At 37.2% G+C, this 21,092-nt stretch overlaps 2 protein-coding genes across 2 annotated transcripts in view; one reads left to right on the forward strand and one right to left on the reverse strand.

Moving 5' to 3' along the window:
* Positions 1 to 3,572, reverse strand: part of phldb1b (pleckstrin homology-like domain, family B, member 1b) — a 78,498-nt gene extending 74,926 nt beyond the window's left edge. Inside the window, exon 1 of the mRNA XM_047161524.2 lies at positions 3,421 to 3,572. The gene's annotated coding sequence lies outside the window, so the exon portion shown is untranslated. The remainder of the gene's footprint in view (positions 1 to 3,420) is intronic.
* Positions 3,573 to 16,069: 12,497 nt separating this feature from the next.
* Positions 16,070 to 19,320, forward strand: LOC108277891 (transcobalamin-1). Its single transcript, XM_017490922.3, has 4 exons — positions 16,070 to 16,230; positions 16,544 to 16,688; positions 17,019 to 17,155; positions 17,246 to 19,320. The coding sequence occupies exons 1-4, from the start codon at positions 16,155 to 16,157 to the stop codon at positions 17,305 to 17,307; spliced, it is 420 nt and encodes a 139-aa protein (XP_017346411.1). The 5' UTR covers positions 16,070 to 16,154; the 3' UTR covers positions 17,308 to 19,320.
* The last annotated feature ends 1,772 nt before the right edge of the window (positions 19,321 to 21,092 follow it).

The following is a 21,092-nucleotide window of genomic DNA, read 5'->3' on the forward strand; positions in this document are numbered from 1 at the left end:
AAACAACGCACCACTTCTCTGACATTTGCCTTTCAAGTTCGCATCACATAATAATGTCACAGGGTTTTAAAAAGAATGAGATCTGATGGTATATTATAGGGAATTTAGAGGATGTGCAGGTCAGCAGGTAGAGTAATCCTTTTCTGTTTGCGCTGCAGAAATGCAGGTTGACAGACAAGGATGTTTAGAAGTAATATAGCAAGTAATATAGCAAAGAAAACATTGTACTATTGCAAACTGCCTATTTATTTACAGGATCTGCATTTCTGGTGGTATTTAAGAGCTGCTTGGGACATTAAACACACACACACTCACACACACACACACACACACACACACACACACACACACATTTGTCATCTGAGATAAATGAGTTTCTGGAAGAGTTGTCATTGTAGTTACATTCACTAGCAGCATATAGCTGGATATTTCATATATGATTAATCTACCTGCTTCATACAAGACACGTTCCTGATTAAATTAAATGAACCTTGAGTGGATTCAAACATTTAAAATAAACTATGCAGAAAATATAAACTTATATTTTTGGAAGTGTTTATTTAGATGTATAGAGAACAGTCCATATGACATTGGACAATGACTGGACTTTTTCATTTGTTTGTTTGGGCTTCAGCACATTAGGTCAACAACATGACAAGAAGGTAGGTGAGAATGACAAGCAACAGAAGACTATAGTAGTATATGGCCAAGAAAAACAACAACTGTTGAACATATCAAGAATGCTTGTAGGGATGTGTCAATGATAACCCATAAAGAGGAGAAAACTCCACCATTTCCTCAAATGATTTACTCCAAGCTAGCACAGGAAAACTTCAAGCACAAAACTGCCAGGTTGCATTTGGTGTAGATAAAATAGCCTGAAGGCTGCACTGCTTTAAACTGGTCAAATCAATCACAATTGCTGAATCCAGCTAAGCAACTGAATACTGAAGTACTTGAAACGAGCAGGTTTGATAGAGAATAACCAGGACTTGTGTGCACACTCTGGAAACACATATGAATTGGCAGTAAAATAGTAAATAAATTATTTACTTTCATCTCACACACCCAGATATTCACACACTCATTCACACCTTGGCAATTTTAGAGTGGCTAATCCACCTACTAGCATGTTTAGGAAGGAAACCAGAAAACAAAGAGGAAACCCATGCAGACACAGAGAGACTTCGAGTAACTGCAAACAGACATTAACCCGAGATCAAGACCGAATCAGGAACCCTTGATCTGTGATGAGGTGATGCTACCTGATAGACGACTGTGCTGTTCTGCAAAAATCATGTTCATTTATTTATTTACTTATAGTTTGAAAAAAATTGGAAAATTGCATAAACACTATGAAAAGTTTTTTGAAGGAGTTCTTTGCATAATTATCTACCTAAAAACATTCACCATTTAAAGGGTTCACCAAATACAATATACAATGTAGAACAGAGCAAAACTCAGAACTCTGTACTGGACTGCATTGTGAAAGCATTGCAGTTACTTGTGCCAACTACAGTGCCTTCCACTAATATTGGCACCCTTGTTAAATATGAGCAAAGAAGGCTATGAAGTAGTGTCAGGGTTGCAGGGAGAAAGTCACTGCTCTCCAAATAGAACATTTCTGCCTATCTGCAGTTTGCGAAGAAAACATGGAGAAGCCAGAAAGCTACTGGAACAATGTTCTGTGGGCAAATGAGATCAAAATGTAACTTTTTGGTTTTAATGAAAAGTGTTATGCTTGGAGAAGGAAAACCCTGCTTTTCAGAATAAAAACCTTATCCCATCTGTGAAACATGCTGGTGGTAGTATCATGGTTTGGGTCTGTTTTGCTGCATCTGGACCAGCAAGATTTGCCATCATTGATGGAACAATGAATTCTGAATTATACCAGCGAATTATAAAGGATAATGTCAGGACATCAGTCCATAAACTGAATCTCAAAAGAAAGCAAGTCATGCAGCAAGACAATGAGCCTAAACACACAAGTCGTTCTACCAAAGAATGCTTAAAGAAGAATAAAGTTAATGTTTTGGAATGGCCAAGTCACAGTCCTGACCTTAATCTAATAGAAATGTTGTGGAAGGACCTGAAGCAAGCAGTTCATGTGAGGAAACACACCAACATACCAGAGTTGCAGCTGTTCTGTACCGAGGAACAGGATAAAATTCCTCCAAGCCGATGTGCAGGACTGATCGACAGTTACCCCAAACGTTAAGCTGCAATTATTGCTGCACAAGGGGGTCACACCACATACTGAAAGCAAAGGTTCGCAAACTTTTGCCACTCACAGATATGTAATATTGGATCATTTTCCTCAATAAATAAATGACCAAGTATAATATTTTTAGGTTTATCCTTATCTACTTTTAGTACTTGTGTGAAAATCTGATGATGTTTTAGGTCATGTATATGCAGATTATTTAGAAAATTCTAAAGGGTTCACAGACTTTCAAACACCACTGTAAAGTCAGAGTAGGTTTTTTTTCTCCTCCAAAGCCATGAAAGAGCATCTGATCGTGGAAAGGCTTCTCCTCTCTCTTAGTGGCTGGCTCTGTTTTGAATAGGAGAAGAGCAGAGAGGACCTACTGCAACAATAAACATGTACTACCTAAACAGGCCACTTTTTTCTCGGCATATCAGGGCAGGCTTTTCATATTTTTCATTATTTCATTATTTCAGCAGTTCAGAATAAACAAGGCCTGTTTATTGAAGCTGCAGTTGCCAAGAATTGCTGGATGGCATCAAATTAAGGAACAGTTATCACTGCTAAATATTTCATTCAGTCAAGAAAATATGTGCTGAAAAGCAGAGCACATTGCAAAATAACAACAACCCCGTGTTGTTCTGCAAATACCAGAACTGCTTAACTACATTAAAATCAATGATACTATAAACCAGTCAATTCCTGCATCTAGTACTGCACTGGATCAAGGTGCATATCTTGTCATCATTTAAATGTACATTTTATTCAATTTACAGTTGATTCTATCCAAAATGACTTACAACTCAGTTCAGCAGATAAAAGTTAATAAAAGAGTCTCGCTAAATGAGGGATTTTAACTGATTTGACCCACCACCTAACATCTGAAAAGGATATTTTCAGCAATTTGATATTTATGCTATTATCCACTTATCACAAATGTAGTCATTAGCCAAGACAAATGTCTACAATTGAGTTATAAAAATTTAATGGATAAATCATAGTGAATTCAAATATTATCATCTAATCAATTCTAATGTACAGTTATACCTTTACACTTTGAACCACACCCCCTGAGTCTTAAACTTAGTGTTTTAGCATGAATTGATTCGTCTTCACGATTAAGCCACGACTGTTTTAGCACAGCAGCATTGTGTGGTTGGAAAATCAATGTAGCATTTTTTTTCCAGAAACAGGCTGCACAAATGCATACATACCTGTATATTTCAGGCATCTCATAAAAAGTGTAGCTCTTTTTATGAACCAATAATCTTATTTAGGCTGCAAAGAAAATCCAATATCCAAATGGGAGAGGTGTGTGGCTCTGTGTTTTCAAAATCAGCCTTGCAAACATTTGAACTCGGTTCTGAGTTCTATTCACTACACCTCTCTCTCTCTCTCTCTCTCTCGCTCTCTCTCTCGTTCTCTCTCATTTACCCACCCAGCCCTCCTAGCATCAGCCCCTCCTAGTCCGGCACAAGGCCGTCATTATCCCAGCCAAAGAAATCCTCACTTGTTCCTCATCTTTGCAGGAGCCCATGCTATAAGAGGTGGTCCGTTTATGGACTCTATGGAAAAATTCTAAGCTGAATCTAATGTGAAGCCTTTTCAGACTCGCAGTGAGGAGCAGCTCGCTCTTTTGTAATGAAGGAGTGCCAGGCTCAGCAGAGCTCAGGTCTGTCTTTCAGATGCATTTCCCCTGTGTATTTGTGTTCCATTTGCTTTCAATGATATTTACTGACCCTCACTGACCCTGTGGACTTTTGATGCCCTTCTGTACACCAGCAACTAACCAAAGACAAGCATTTATTCCTTCTCGAGGAATTTATGACCCCCTCACTGCATTAATCCTCTCTTTTTTTGACTTACTGTACAATGAATCATTATAAAAATTGATGTACATAAAAATCACATATCTATTAGAGAAATTATGTCTTTTTTAGCCTGACTTCCAGAAGGAAATATTACTCCAGTTAATAAATTTAATAAAGTGTTAATAAAGTACCCTTTATATTCTTTCTATTTCACCAGTGTATAGACAACTGTCATCAGTAAAACAAGCATGTAAACACACAAGCATGTAAACACATTTAAGTGAATATAAACACATGTATTTTGTGCGTCTATATTCCCAATAATACTGTTTTATAATACTAAAATATAAGCTATAGGGCATACTAAAGAAGATTTCTGTAAAAGTTCAACAAAAAATACAGGACCGTATTAAAACACAGTATTGCTAAATAGAATGTACGGTAAAAATAGATGTACAATGGTGGGAATAGGGGAATGAACTAAACAACAGGAACACTGATATGAGATCAAATCAAAAGATTTCTCTCCATTATGTATTAAAGAAAATATAAGCACAAGATAGGCAAAATCATCTCTCTTTTTTCATCTCTGATGAAAGCAAAACCCTTCTCTCATCCCTAGTCCCTCAGGGATCTTTATAAAAATGCAGTCCTCAGAGTCTGATTAAGGAAACACCCTTGCTAAGTATGAAATACTTTCATAGATCATCAAGCCTATTAAGACCAATCGGAAGTCACCGGTTATCTAAAGACACACTGGCTGAGCATCCAGTTCCAGTGCTGTGATAATGGTGGTGCTAGATAGAAGTCTGCTTCACTCTTATGGATATTTTATTTATAGAACAGGGGTGTCAAACTTACATTATGTTTAGCCGAAAAAATCAGTTTGGTAACCCAATGAAACATCAATGACTTCCCGTAAATATGGCAGTTTATCTGAAATGTACATCCAGAATGCACAAAGAGATTCAAAATATATCACATACAAAACAACTGAACAGACTATAATTCATTATATTATATTTTTTTTCTTCTTTTTTTTTCTTTAAGCATATATGTGTACCTTGAATATGTATTCATCCCCCTGAACTCTTGTGCTACAACCTGGAAACTAAATGGATTTATGGACTTATTTGGAATTATATGTTATGAACCTATACAAAATATCTATACAAAATAATATTGAAATGGGGAGGAATATATAGTGTCAAAAATGAATGCAATAGTTATGGATGAATAAATATTCACATATTAAATTCTTATGTAAAGAGACATTGGAGAGTCAAATATTTAGTTTGTCAATGAAGAATTATGCATCGTTATCACATTTTGTCCATAACTGAGTATACAGATCTGAGTTTATTGCTCTAATTTGCTCCTAGTGGAATAATAGAAACTAGCTCTTTTTTCATATCTTTCCATTTTCATTTCTTTCAATTGAACAAGATGATTTTAATTTTGAACACGAACTATAAATTCATTTGGTGAGCTGGGTTAGAACTTTTAACTGGCCCATTTGACACCCCTGCTATAGGCCATGTGACATGACATCTTGCTCATTGGTTCAGAAGTAAAAAAAGAAAACATTTCGCTAGAATAGCCTTTTATAGATAGATGCTTTATATTGTATAAAGTATTTTGTTTTATATTGTATCGGAATAAGTATTAATGAGGATCTACACAAGGTGTTAAATGATCTAAAAGGTACACTTATGTCACCCATTTACTTCTGCATTCAGAACTGCCACCTGACAAGAATAAAAATATTCAATGACCAACTATTTTCAGAATTTAATCCAAAGTCCAACTTTGCCTAAAATGGGTCATTGCAAAGGCTAAGTGGCATCAAGTGACTGGAAGAGATTCCCACAATGCATTAGTGATGTAGTAATGTTGTAATGTAGTCATTATGTAGTGATGGTTCCAAATCAGCACCACACCACATTCACTATTCTCAATCTATTCTACAAAAATTACAGTGATGGTACCTTTTAATTGAAGTAGTTATTCCCACAACAGTTTTTCCCCCTTTCTCTTGAAATTTAAGACAAAAAACAACAACACAACTTGACGTGTCACTGAGAAAACAGAAAAGTTAGTCATCTGTCTGAAGATTTTCCCTTTGCTGAAAACGTCCTGACTTACAAAGCATTGACACCCTAGACTCCTTCTATAAATGTTAAATAAACATCTCCTTACAGAAAGCTTCAGCAGAGCAACTAATATTAGTTGTTAGTGTAGAAATGATGAAATTAGCTGTTAATGTAGAAACAATAAAGTGTTAGACCAAGTGCATTCGTAAAAACCTGTGATTTGTCGTATTGTCAGAGCTGCTGTTACAAAAAATTTATCTACAACTTCTGACCAATCAGATACAAGATTGAACAGTGCTGCAAACCTTATCATAATTATACACTTACAGTACCTTATTTCCAATGTGTAATGACACTGCCACCTAGTGGGTCCCTAGACATAACAGACGACATATCCTCCAGAGTCTCTTTCTCTGTTTCAAAACATAAATAGATTGCACTCACTACGAAGCTAGCCACCAGCCATGTGCACAGCTCTGACAAATAAGGGTTTGTGTGTTAAACAGGTACTTAGGTTAGTCTCTCCTATGTAACACCAGAGTTTGAAAAACACATGCATGCCAGTTTGAGCACAAAAGCAAGGCCACTGTTTGTTCTGTTTAAAGGGTCACAAGAAAGAAATTCCTCATGTCCATTCAGAATGAGTCTAAGTGCCGATGTGTGGGTCTCTGGAAGCTCAAAGCATCTTCAGCTCTTGGGTTACTAAACAGAGCAGCTGGAGTACAGTGACAGGTGAACAGGAATTTCATTGGATCTCACTCTCACTACAGGAAAAGTTTAGATCACTCTTTTACAAGAGGGTCAGTCAGGCTCACAGGACTCGTTTGCCCAAAGATTTGAGAAATTCTGTCAGATTTCAAAGGTGATGCCATAAATGTTCAAATACACGAACAAAGAGACATTTCTCAGTTATATCACATGGGGCAATTTACCAGCAAATCACTTGATGTGCTTCTTATGACCCTACGTTCATTTTTCAACAGATGAGTAACAACTTTACTGTACTTTCAGAACCGTTCCATGTCAGGTTTATAGGATTTATCAGTTCCATAAGAAACTTACAGTACAAAACATACAGTAGAGCACAAAAATCTGAGACCACGTTGAAAATCTCAGATTTTTATTATTATTATTTTTGAATATATATATATATATATATATATATATATATATATATATATATATATATATATATATATATATATATATATATATATATATAAAATGAATCATAAGGTTTTGCACAAACTTTTGAAACCTATGCCAGCTCAAGCTCACACTGTCATTAAAGCAAAAAATGTGGCATAACAAATATTAACAAGCTCTGAAATTCATGTAAATATTTCAAAGTTTCTACTTTTCATTCAAGTTGTTGTCAATAATATAATTTGTAATGAAAATTATTGCATTACAAAATAGAAGAATGCAAAATAGAAGAATTTTCACTAGTAGTCTCAGACTTGTGAACCCCACTATATATGACAGACAAATTAAAAGTCAACATAAGAAAAAGTATTAATACATGAAATGGTGCATTCGTTCAAAATCGGAACACAGGGCAACTGAAAAATGTATGCGAAAACTTATATAATTATATGAACTTAAGAAATAAATGTATAGATATGATTATTCAATATACTGCACCTCAAATCTTGCAAAAGAGTAACTGGATAAGAGATACCTGGAAGCGGACTTTCTTCAGCATCATGTTAGAGTCCAGATTTGATTTCCTGGTTTTAGAATCCAAAGCGTGAATGAATTCTGAGTTAAAGAACATGAGCCATCAGCTTAAGCAGATAGACAGCTGTATGCATTGTCCAAAATTGTATCACAAACCATTTTTGCAGCTCATAAAAAATATATATATATATATATATATCTTATGTTCTTCAATTGATTGCAGGTGTAAAATATTTGGAGCGGCTCTCCAAAGAATATGAAGGTAGAGCAGCGGTGACCTAGTGTCTCTTTAGTCTTTTAATCCTGCTCTTTCTCACTCCTGTCTCTCTTTCCCACTCTCTCATGTAAGCCCTTGAACAAAGCCTGGCTCCATGCTTATCTCCTTGCTCATTCATCCAAGAAAAAGACCCACCCTCTTTTTATGACTAGGAGAGCAGTCATTAACACCCCTTCCGCCACTCCACCACCAAGTAACCCTCAAATACACTTCACTTCAACCCCCACTCCTTTGCCAAGCCTACTACAGTAACTCTGGCAACACCAACACAGCTGTCTCTTCACATCACACATCCTGGTGTGTAAACAAAATCTTTCAGTCCCCCATAATTAGCTTACTGATAAAGAGCATTTGTATTTAAATTAACCTTATACAGCATGTTCATTCATAAGGTAGGATTACACTTCTTCTGTGTGTTTTACTAGAACATACTGTATGAAAAGCCACGTGTTTTTGGTGGTTAAGGATTGATTCTATGAATTTGGATTACACATTTCACCATTATGGATATATAATTGCTGGGAAAACAACAACAACAACAACAACAACAACAACAACAACAACAATAATAATAATAATAATAATAATAATAATAATAATAATAATAATAATAATTTGTCAGAGGAAACTACAGTTATAGACTTAAGTAACACTTATCTGTGTACTTTCTCTCAGAAGTGGCAATTCCCCATTCTATTAATTATATCATGCAGGGGTCAGTAGGAATGTTCTCCTCAATGCAGACTATATTTGATTTATCATGTTTCTGTAGACAAGGTCTATATCATTTGGCATGATATTATGCTAGTATCATCTGTTGCAGGATTCCTGTTGAAGATGAGCACACAGAGACTTTAAAATTTCATTGTAACATAGATTGAAGATAAAATATAAATGATTTATACATTTATAGAGAATCATTTATATTATTCAACAGCTTACCACACTCTCAATAACAATGTTATGTTCGCTCAAATCTGGATCAATCACACACACTCAAATTATGTGTTTAAATGCTGATTTTTGTGATGATAGTGAATGTATTTAATGGACCTAATTGAAATTTGTCATTTTTTGGTTTACTTTCAAGGGTGGTGCTTGGGGCAATGGGGCAAATGACCGAATGCCCCATTGATGGTGCCTATGGTCTGAGATTTTCAAATTTTCTTACTGTTGTGTTATTTTCATAAAAAGACTTTCTCTACGAAGTAGCATTAGCAGCTGAAATTCAGAAACTCTTTACTTTCTAATTTACTAGCTCTTCTTCTTTTCGTGTGGAGGTTCCACTTCACAGTGGACCATTGTGGTGGAAGGATTAGCCGCTCAGCAGCTAGCTGGCGAAGATAGAGCATGGTTAAGAGCCAGTTATAAATGGAGGGAGGGGTTTTGAAGAAAGTAGTTGGTAATTTAATAAATGAGCATACACCTGTGTGGGATTATCGGTTCTCTGTATATTGTGTATCTTGCAGTGAGGTGTTACATTCCAAACAGAGAGATCCAGTGCAGTGAGAAACAACTTCATCATATAGCAACCTGGTGAGTGTGTGTGTGTGTGTGTGTGTGTGTGCGTGTGTGCGTGTGTGCGCATGCAGATGTATAATTTAAAGTTTCGTATTAAATATTTCCATCAAAACGGTTGTTGTGCTGAAAAGCACAGGAAGCATTTAGAAATAAACATAACAATGCTCTCTCTAACACCTGCCTCCCACATGCTTATTATCCTCATGGCAACCTCAGGGTGTCACAGTGGTGCTTAAAACTAGGACTGAGGCCTAATTCACTAATTCAAAGAAATCATCAAAATCCTTGCATCTAGTTGCATCAAGCCATATTCAAGCCATCCTTAACTTCTATTACTCCCATCTCCAGCATTTTCTCCAATTTGTCCTAAACCACTTTTTTCTTGTGATCAGATAAATTATATGGTTTGTTGCATGCAACCAAGGAAGTTGGGCTGGCTGAGCTGCAGGCAGTGCCAGTCTTCCCAAGTGATGTCGGGGTGGGTAGGGTTTTGGAAACCAGCAGTAAGACACACTGTCTTGCTGTGTGGACATGTAGTCCTTATAGGCCAGTTGAATCAGATGTAGGCCAGTTGAATTGGATCAAGTGGTGGCACTGGACCCACTCTGATGTTCCACAACACAGCTGGGTGATGAATTGCTCCAATGCCACCCACTCACTGACCTTCTCTGGGTGGGCTGGATCTAGTCTCAGCCAGCTTCAACAGGAGTCAAAGAATTGCCAAGCATATGTGAACAGCCGAACCGTCACCTTTTAACTGTACCTCTGGTCACAGTCCCACCTGCTCGAGCATGGCTCTCTTCTTGGCTGTGTAATACAGATGTCTCTCAAGTGGCAGACTATGGGCAGATAGCTGGGCTTCTCCTGTCAGCAGGGCATAAATGTGCAGCCCACACTCTCCCCTCGGCCATCCACACGCTGAGGTGGTACCCGCAAACATCTCCAGGTATGCCTTGACATCATCCTAGAGTGTCATACTGGCCAGAGAGAAGGAGCTTAAGGAGGGGGTTGTGGGAGAGGAAGAGGAGGAGGTTAATAGGCCCTGGAGGTGGCTCATTCTACAGCTTGCTCATTCACTACTTTTGAAAGGATCTTCAGCTGCTGGCGTAGACTCATGAGAGCCTAAAGCTCTTGGTCTTGCGTCTCCACTGGACAATCAGAACGAGAGGCTCCATGTCCATGTGATGTTCTCAGAGCTGTTTCTTCTGGGTTTTCGGCACCAGTGTGACAAATGACAACAAACACAATTCAGGAATACAGTGGAGATTGCTAGTGAGTTTTTGTTTTCTTATATGCCACTGCACAGTAATAAAAGACAAATGAACAAAAACAACAGAAGCTTCTTTTCAGCTGATCTGACTCTGTTCAGCTGACACTTCACACGCTCACGCACATCAGATAACTCACTTAGAGAGAGAGGAAAACAGCTTGTTAATAAGCACCCACAAATAAACAGGTAACAAGTATTCCATAGTAATTTGCTCATTCCCCACCCCCACCTGCCACAGGCTGTTAGTGAGAAAGTCCATAGTCCAATTACAAATCAAAGTGCTGAGGCCAAGGCTCTGGTGTTTGTAGATCAGTCTGGTAGGGACTACTGTATTAAATGCTAAGCTCTAGTTGACAAAGAACATCTTTACATATGTGTTCTCTTGCTCCAGATGGGTTAGGTCTGTGTGTTTTGCTATGGAGATGGCATCATCTGTTGATCTGTTTGCCAATGTTGGTTGATTTAAAGGTGGTTGGAACTATTTCAGGAGACAAGCAAAAGTTGAATATACACTCATGGAATACTTTATTAAGAACACTATACTAATACTGGGTAGGGCCTTTGCTCTTAAAACAGCCTCAATTCTTTGGTATGGATTCCACCAGAAAAACACCAGTTAGAAACATTCCTTTGAGCTTATGTTCCATGTTGACAAGTATGTTCCAAGTATGTTGTTCGACCACATCCCAAAGGCATTCTGTTGCATTCAGATCCAGTGACCGTGAAGGCCACTGAAGAACACTGAACTCACTGTCATGTTCATGAATCCAGTTTGGGACGACTTTTGCTTTGTGACATGGTGCATTATCATGCTAGAAGTAGCCGATGGGTAAATTGTAGCCATGAAGGAATGCACATGGTCAACAACAATACTCAAATAGACTGTGGCATTCAAGTGATGATTGGTATTAACTGGCCCAAAATGTGCAAGAAAACATTCCCACTTCCATTACACCACCTCCACCAGCCTGGACTGTTGACACAAGGCAGGTTGGGTCCATTAATTCATGCTACTGGCACCAAATTCTGACCCTAGCATCTATGTGCCTCAGCAGAAATCGAGATTCATCAGACCAGGTTATGTTTTTCCAGAGCACAACTGTCCAGTTTTAGTGAGCCTGCAGCCTCAGCTTCCTGTTCTTGGCTGACAGAAGTGAAACCTGACCAGGGCTTCTGAGATGAACATTGTGAGATGCTTTTCTGCTCACCACAATAATACTGAATGGTTATTTGAGTTACTGTAGCCTTTCTGTCAGCTCAAGCCATTCTGGTCACTTTCCACTGAACTCAATCATCAACAAGACATTTCCATCTACAGAACTGCCTCTCATTGGACGTTTTCTCATTGGACGGAGGGAGTGTTTTCTGGTGCTCCGATAGTAGCACTTTGGGGGGGGGGGGGGGGGGGGGGGGCATGGGTTTCTGTCATGTCCCGCCCAACTAGTGACTCCGTTTCCCAGAATGCACCATGAACTACAAACATGACCAACAACTCCAACTCCCAATGGAACACACAGACACGTCACCTTCTCCTGAGGACTAATCACACAGACAATCACAAAACCCTACTTAAGAGATTGCTTATTCACAAGATTTTCGTGAATTAATACGTTCAGTTGCCATAGTCTCTTTTTATTACCAAGCTATTCCATTGTTTTGTATATTCTGGTTTTGATACTGCTTTGCCTTTGACCTAGATTTCTGCCGTACCTGCTCTAGTCTGTTTGCCTGATCTCCTGACCACTGCCTGTGTGGATAATATAATCTTCATTAAAGCTCTTATCTGCACTTGCCTCCATTCGTCCTGCCTTTACATCACAGGTTTGCAACAATTAGCCCTTCTTGTCTTGACACCTGCCTTAATGACTATTTTGGTAAAAGGGAAAATGATTTCCTGCATTTATAATACCCTCCAGGCCTCCTAATTACCTGCTACATCTTCAAAAGTTTATGGGAAAAAGAATTGGTTATTAACTAATGAGTTATGGGCCTGGAAGAGATTAATAGATGTTCTTTAAACTCCAGACACTGCCTTATCCAGTTCAAAATTTTGCATAGATTACACTATAAAACAAAATTATCCAGAATATTTCCAGGTGTCTCTCCAAAATGAGACAAATGCAGGACAGCTGATGTGACCCTGCTTCTCAGTTATGTATTATGTCCCAGTCTTCCAGACTTTTGGTGCAAGATTTCTCTGAAATAACTAACCAACCTATTTAACCAGTTGAGTTTTTAATTGTGTTTGGTGTTTCAAGACATGAGTCTGTTTGTCCAAGTCTCTACAACAATTTCTTTCCTATGGACTTGTTATGGCCAAAAAGCTTTAACATTCTGGAAAATGAATCCTTTCTTTCCCCCCACTTTGACCTGTCCATCACTTTGGCAGAGGTTAATCTTGGTTCCAGAACTTTTGTGGCTCATTTCTGTATTTCTTTGCAAATTCCAATCAGGCTTTCTCATATTTACTGTTGATGAGTGGTTTGTATCTTGTGGTATGGCCTCTTTATTTCTGCACTTGAAGTCTTCTTCGAACAGTGGATTATACCTAAACCCCTGCCCTGTGGAGGTTGTTGATGTCACAGACTGTTGTTTTGGGGTTTTTCTTCACAGCTCTTGCAATGTTTGTCATCAGCTGTTGTTGATTTCCTTGGCTGACCCATTTGGTGTCTGTTGCTCAGAACACTAGTGATTTCTTTCTTCTTCAGGACACTCTAAATTGTTATATTGGCAATGCTCAGTGTTAGTGCAATGCCTCTGATTGAATCTCCCTTTTTTTTCTCAGCTTCAAAATGGCTTGCTTTTCTCGCATAGCCAGCTGTCTGATCTTCATTTTGGCTTATCCTTTTATAACAACAAATACAGTCTTCACAGGCTAAAACAAAGAGTAGATGTTCAGAGCTATTTATTGTTTAAACAATCAATCTAACAGGACACACCTAGGTAACAAGAAACACCTGTCATTCACATGTTCCAATATTTTTGCTCACATACGAATTGAGTGGTCTGATACAAAATGTGCTATGTTTTATGTTTAACACGTCTATATATAAAATCTTTCGATTGATCATTACTGTCCACAAAGGCCCTCTCTGTAATGTTTAACAAGACTTGTAGAGAGAACTTGGACACCATACCTTGAACAATAGAACATTTACACTAAATTACAACATATTATTTTGGTTTATGTATATAGACTGCCCAGGCTTAAAATTCAGAATCAGTATAAAACACTGATTTTGTGTTGCCATAACCATTTCTGTGTTGTTTGGTTATGTTTAGCAATATGGCAATATACAGCTAATGTGTCAAGTTAATTTGACAACAGCTCTTGTGTAGCAAAGTGTTGTGTGCAGAAACAATCATAGGGAAAAAGAAAGTACACCCTCTTTCAATTCTATGTTTTAATCAGGGCCTAAGTAACAATTGTGTGGTCCTCACCAACTTCTATGAACAAACAAATAACCTCAGTTGACAACAGAAAACACAACAGATTTCAATATGTAGTCATTTTCTCCCAAAAAGTAAACCAACTTTCAGAAACCAGGTGGGGAAAATAAGTAGACCTGTCCACACTCATTAAGAGAGTAATTAGCAGCCAGTTGTTACTAATGAAATGCACAAGATTTAGTTCATTTATTCCACGTTAAACTAAGGAATGTACAAGGAAATACATTTCTCTCAGTTGAGAGTCTTGGTGAGTGGATGTCTTATTCAGTCATGATGTTTTGCAACTTCAGAGAAACTTCCTCAATTCAACACTGAGGGAAAGTCCCAACCATTTAAGCACAGTGTGTAATACACCTGTGGCATTATTACTGACATGACACCGCAATCCAGACAGGTGATTCAGAGACACCTGAGTAAACATGCCTGGGTGAAATTATAGATGGGTAATGTTGCTGTGGCAGACCTTCCCTTCAGTTCAGAGGTGGCTATGATCCAGTTTAACTTAAATTGCAGAAAGTTAAAGCAGTGTCTCTTGTCCTTTTGTTGTAGCTAGACAGTTGCCTCCTGACCTGACGTAGCATTTGATAGCCAATGTTACCTACAATGAGGTCCATAAATATTTGGACATTGACAAAGTTGTTTGTTTTTTGTTTTTTAGCAGTCTACCACAGTACATTGGAGGTGAAATTTAGAAATGACTATGAGGTTATTTATATCCAAATCAAGTTAATAGTGTTGGAGTTACAGCACTTTTTATGTGTGGTTCCCTATCGCTGGGTTTCTTCCCTCGCGATGATCTGCCAGGCCTTTACTGCAGTTGTTTTCGGTTCCTGCCTGTGTTTGGGGCATTGTACCTTCAGTAAGTAAAATGTATGCTCAACTGGACTCAGGTTAGGTGATTGACAATTTCAAAATATTCTTCTTTTTTTCCTTAAAAAAGTCTTGGGTTGCTTTCAAAGTAGGCTTCAGGTCATTGTCCATTTGCAATGTGAAGCACTGTCCAATGAGTTTTGAAGCATTTGGCTGAATATGAACAAATAATGTAGCCCTATACACTTCAGAATTCATCTTGCTGCTTTTGTCAGCAGTCACATCATCAATAAATACAAGGGTACCAGTTACATTGGCAGCCTTACATGCCCACACCATAAGATGAAGTGATATACTTTGACGAAGAACTGAAAGAGAGTGTGAGAGTGAGGGACGAAGAAAGGCGGGGAGATTAGGAATGCTCAAAACAACATATACCAAGAACTCATAACAATTTGGTTCTGATACATTGTGACACAAACTAGGGACCTTCAGATTTGAGACACAGATATCATGCCTGAAACTCATCAGTCCATTTTAATTGTGTTTTATAAATATAATGGAAACTTGACATTGTAAAAAGTACATCTTTGGCCAGAATAATTACATAGCTGGTAATGGTGTCACAAGCAAATACATTGTTGAGTTCCCGTCAGTCACGAAGTAGCACTGATTCAATTAGCCTGATAAACTGTTATCAAAGTTGCTAATGCATAAAATACTACAGTAAAATGCTATAAGTGAGTTGACTTTTTTATTTTTTATTCTTAAACAGATATGATCAAGGGAAGATTAAATCAATTAATTTATGTATTTTGTAATGATTAGCTGAGCACTAATGAAATATATCAGCACCTGGACATGAACTGAAACAAAGCTATGAAAAATCTAGTTTGGTCCTTGGAGCACTAGAAGTGGGCAGGAGCACCTGGGTATTAAAAGGTGTTGCAGCATATAATCCTGTCAGACGAGAGCGTGCACACACACAGAGACACACACAGACACACACACAGCACCAGACTAAAGAATCAGCAAGATGGCCTTCAAAGTCGCAGCGCTTCTGTCTACGTTTATGCTGATATACTTTTTGGCTCCACTCGTCTTCACTTCAGGTGAGAAAAATCAAATACTATCGCTATCCTGTGGGTTATCAGTTGTTATGTTTATGTAGCTTAACTCATTAAATAGTTAAATGGGACAGATCTCTATAGACATTATAGGTACATGCACATTTTAACTTGTAGCATACACAAAATTGGAATATTTTGGAAAAAAATTACAGTATAGCCATATATACCCTATATCCCAGACTGTGATCCATCACAATGCCTGAGTATTTTTCTTTCTACATTCCTTGTCAATTGGAAGCAGAATAAAGTCAAATCTAAAATGTGTGGATTTTGTCACAACACTTCCTACTTGCAGATGTCCAGAATCCCAGTCATATTTCACTAGTTGTATACAACTCACTCACTAACAAGAAGAACCTGACTTTCAACACTGACATTGCATACAGAGGGATCTTACTTGGTGCGATGAGGAAAATACAAGCAGCCACCAATAAGTTCAGGTAAGTTGTGAAAACCAATGTTGGCTAGTTTTATTTGCAAATGATGTGCAAATAAATTTAAAAAATTATGTGGCTCAGATTTTTTTTTTATCCCTTGCTTGGTTGCAACAAAACTCCTGATAGAGAATTCATAGTAAAAATGTCAGTTTATAATTGTTAATTATCAATTATGATGAAATTGAATAGATATCGGAGATAAATGTGCAACCTAGTTGTTATAAATCAGATATTGTGTATTGATTTATCCTTTAATCATGTCAGAATTCCTGTCTGAGTCATTTATATTGCTCTCTTTACTTCACTTGAATTCAATATTGAATTTCTGCAAAGATTCACCATTCGTGAAGATCCAAACTATGGTCCATTCCTTGTAAGTGTGAACGGAGTGGCAGGGAACAATGCTGAACATACGTACTGGGAGCTTCTGGTTCAACTGCAGAATGGCACCATAATACGTCCTGATGTGGGTCAGTACTGATTCAGTATTATATCAACTTTTTGAGATTCAATGTATTTTACATGCATACATGGATAATAACCTAACTTTACCCTTTCAGGTGTTGGCTGTTATATACCAAACCCGAACGATACAGTTATCCTCAAATTCACCAAATGGTAATCCAAAGGAGCTCTAATGGTGCTGTAATCAGGCTGGGGTCTTTTGGTCTCCTCAGAATAAAAGCACAATACATTGTGGTAAATTTGCATAATTGACATTTAAAAATTACATCTCTTTGATTCCTCTTTAACAAAAAAAGATCATGTTAAAATCTCTTGCTATATGTATGTAATCCTTTTAAAAATCTTCATATGTTTTTGTCTTGTTTAATTCTTGGCACATAGTGTTTAGGAAATTCTTCATCTGACATTATGCAAACCCTATTATACAAGCCCTTTTTGTGTATTTTACTAAACTCTTCTCTCTTTTTTTGACAAATTTGGCTAAAAAATATTTATTAGGGGTCTCTAAGGTTATGACACTTTTCACCTTTTATTCTTAACTTCTTGGTTATATGCCTGTAGTTTTCAGAGTTACACACCCTTATCCAGGTTGAAATCACAGCCTTATGAAAACAAGAAAGTAATCAAGAAAAGTTATGTGAGGAAAAAAAATAAAAGCTAAAAAGTCAATCAAGTGATATGTGATAGTGCCTGGAGACAGATGCACAAACAGAACCAGATCAACCAGAGATTAAGCACTACTATATAAACAAGGCTAGAACATACTTAAACTATCTCTCTCTCTCTCACTCACTCACTCACTCACTCACTCACTCTCTCTCTCTCTCTCTCTCACACACACACACACACACATACACACACAAAACAACACTCCAGCAACAAAGGAGAGAACACGGGGAACTGAAATAGGTTAATTAATTAAGCAAAACAACAAACAGGTGAGCATGATAAAACAGGAAATCAGTGAGACAACAGAAGAAGTTCTGCAAGGACAGTCAGGGTTCCCTCTAGTCTGGGGGCAATGACATGATGGTTGCATAAGCTTATTTTTGATATGCAGTAACTATTTTACATTCACGGTCACAGGCAATTTTCTACAGCAGTGATAAGGGAAAATAAGAGCATCTAATGCTAAGCTAATGGTAAGTGTATTAAACTGCAATAAGACCTGATATTTTCTATCTGTGATTGGTGTAGCCGTGACATTAGCCTCTAAACCTTTGGCCTTTGCTATTGTGATGTCCAGTGGCTGAGCAGTGCCATAGACCTTAGACTTTCTGCCATATGCTTTGGAAAGCTTTTTATTTTTTTTATTTTTTTTATGTAATTATCATTATCAATGAAACTGTAGTTGCAGCTCATCAGAACACGCTGATGCTACAAATAGTCAGACAAACACCTCATAACTGATATAATGCCAGAGTGAATCATGAAGTGAGACAAAATTAATAAATTTAGTAGGCAACAGTTATAAGCACATAAATCTGACCTTTATAATAGAAGTAGATCATAATGTGATTTAATATTAGCTACATTTTAGTTTAGATGGGTGAATTAGTTTAGAGTATCATATTTAGGCTGCTGTGATGGTAACATAGCAGTAATTATGAATATTAATGAGTGATTATGATCTGTTAATGATTTTAACTTTTAAAACTTTAGCACCAAGTACAAAATAAATATTGTTATAGGCATATTGCTGTTTGTATTCTGCTTTAACTGTTGGTTAGAGGTGTTTGATGAACCATAACCTAGGTCCAGCAAAACTATAATGTCCTGTCTAGGACACATTTGAAAAATAATTAAGTGACTTCTGAACCCTTAAGAAATCAAGGTTCAAGTACAGCACCTATATTCAGCCTACACTGTTAAAAAATTTAATTTTACAGGTAATGGTATGTTGTTTTTTTTTGCTTGTTTGTTTACAGAATTTCCCTTTTCCCATTAAACAATGAAATGCATGTTGTTTTACCGATATTTTCTGTAATTTAAAGTTTTACCATTGAAATTGCAGGTGATTAATCGTCATTTGAGATTACATCAATATTATGCTTTTAAATGCAATTTATAGTATCACATTAAAAAATGTAATTAACTATTATTTTACAGATTTTTCCTGTTTGTGATAAAGAAATGAATTACAGAATTACAAGTAAAATTACAGAAGTCAGTAGTCATTCAAAGTGTTTTCCTTACAGTTGAAGGCCATTAAACATGTGTGGGTTAAAGTGAGTTTATGTTTTGTTAAAGGTTAATTAATAGTATTTGTACAAAATGCTCATTTTGTTCATTATTTGGCATTCATTCTTATTCTCACCTGAACTTCTGAACCGCATCTATTATTCACGTATAGTTTATGTCTCCTTATATAAACTATAGGATAGTCATTTTCAAAGAAAGATTTGTGCATTTTGACAAAGATCAGAATATTTCCACAGGGTAATTGAAACAGCATTATTCTAATTTTAACTCCATGAAACAATTTAAAATTAATAATTTTATTCAACAACTCACTTTATTCAGAGGCATATATTTGTTTGTGTGTGTCCATCATATGGGAAGCCAAATAACTCAAAAGCTGGTCCAAACTGAGCAACTCGGAGAACTGCACAGCGTGGACCATATACCTGCGCGACTCACTGGTAGTGCACGCATGAACTACTCAACAACAGACACTAGTTTGGACCTTCCAGCATCAGCCACAAGTCCTACGTGACTGACTGAGCAGCGCAGTGCAGCATAAACTGGAGGCTATACACTAATACACTTCAGTAAGCAACTTGAGTAAACACAAATGAATGAATGAATGAATGCCTTTTATTGTCACTATACATATGTACAATGAAATTAAGAGCCACTCCTTTTTGTTCCGTGCCAACATATACATTCAATACACAAGAAGAATAAACAGATAATACACAGATAAATAAACAAGATAAATAAACAAAATAAATAAACAAGATATACAATATATGCAAGATATATGCACGATAGATAGATATTAGGGTGGATGGCGGAGGTACTATGAAATGCACAGTTTGAGACAATATATACATATGCTGTGGACTCAGTACATGTGTTTGTTTATCATGGTAATAGCTTTCGGGAAGAAACTATTCTTAAATCTACTAGTCCTTGTTTTGATGCACCTGTAACGTCTCCCTGAGGGCAACAGATTGAACAGATCAAAGCCAGGGTGAGAACTGTCCTTAATGATAGTTTTTCCTCTGCTGAGGCAACGGGAAGTGTAAATATCCATCAGGGAGGGGAGAGGGCAGCCAATGATCTTCTGTGCTGCTCTTACTACCCTGAGAACACAGTTATTAAATGATAATATTATTTATTGAAGCAAAAAAGTTATCCAATAACAACTGGTCTGTGTGAAAATTTATATAACTGCATTTATAATAGAGTTCAGCTGGACTAGACACAACCAGGCCTGATTACTGCAAACCCTGTTCAATCAAATCAACACTTAAAGAGAACTTTTTCAACAGCATGAAGTTGGTTAAAAGGTCTTATCCAGTAACACACTATGCCAAAGTCGAAAGAAATTCCAGAAATGATGAGGAAGGAGGTTATTGAAATACATCAGTCTGGGAAGGGTTACAAAGCTATTTCAAAGGCTCTGGGACTCTAAAGAACCACAATGAGAACCATTATCTCCAAATGGAAAAACTCAGCACAGTAGTGAACCTTCCCGGAAGCGTCCAACCTTCCAAAATTCCTCCAAGAGCACAGCAACGACTCATCCAGGAAGTCACAAAAGAGCCAAGAACATCATCAAAGGAACTACAGGCCTCTCTGCATCATTAAAGGTCACTGTTCATGACTCCACTATCAAAAAGACACTGGGCAAAAATGCCATCCAAATGAGTACATAGCACTAAATGGAGCTAATCGTCCTGGATACAGTTATATACATCAGCCAGGTCTAACTGT

Source organism: Ictalurus punctatus, chromosome 17 (genome assembly GCF_001660625.3).
Source record: "Ictalurus punctatus breed USDA103 chromosome 17, Coco_2.0, whole genome shotgun sequence".
In the NCBI taxonomy this organism is placed as follows: Eukaryota; Metazoa; Chordata; class Actinopteri; order Siluriformes; family Ictaluridae; genus Ictalurus; species Ictalurus punctatus.

Coding starts and splice junctions, on each gene's coding strand:
- LOC108277891 (XM_017490922.3), top strand. CDS start 16,155: ATGGCCTTCAAAGTCGCAGCGCTTCTGTCTACGTTTATGCTGATATAC. Junction 16,231..16,543: donor TCCACTCGTCTTCACTTCAG/GTGAGAAAAATC, acceptor TCCTACTTGCAG/ATGTCCAGAATCCCAGTCAT. Junction 17,156..17,245: donor CATAATACGTCCTGATGTGG/GTCAGTACTGAT, acceptor TTACCCTTTCAG/GTGTTGGCTGTTATATACCA.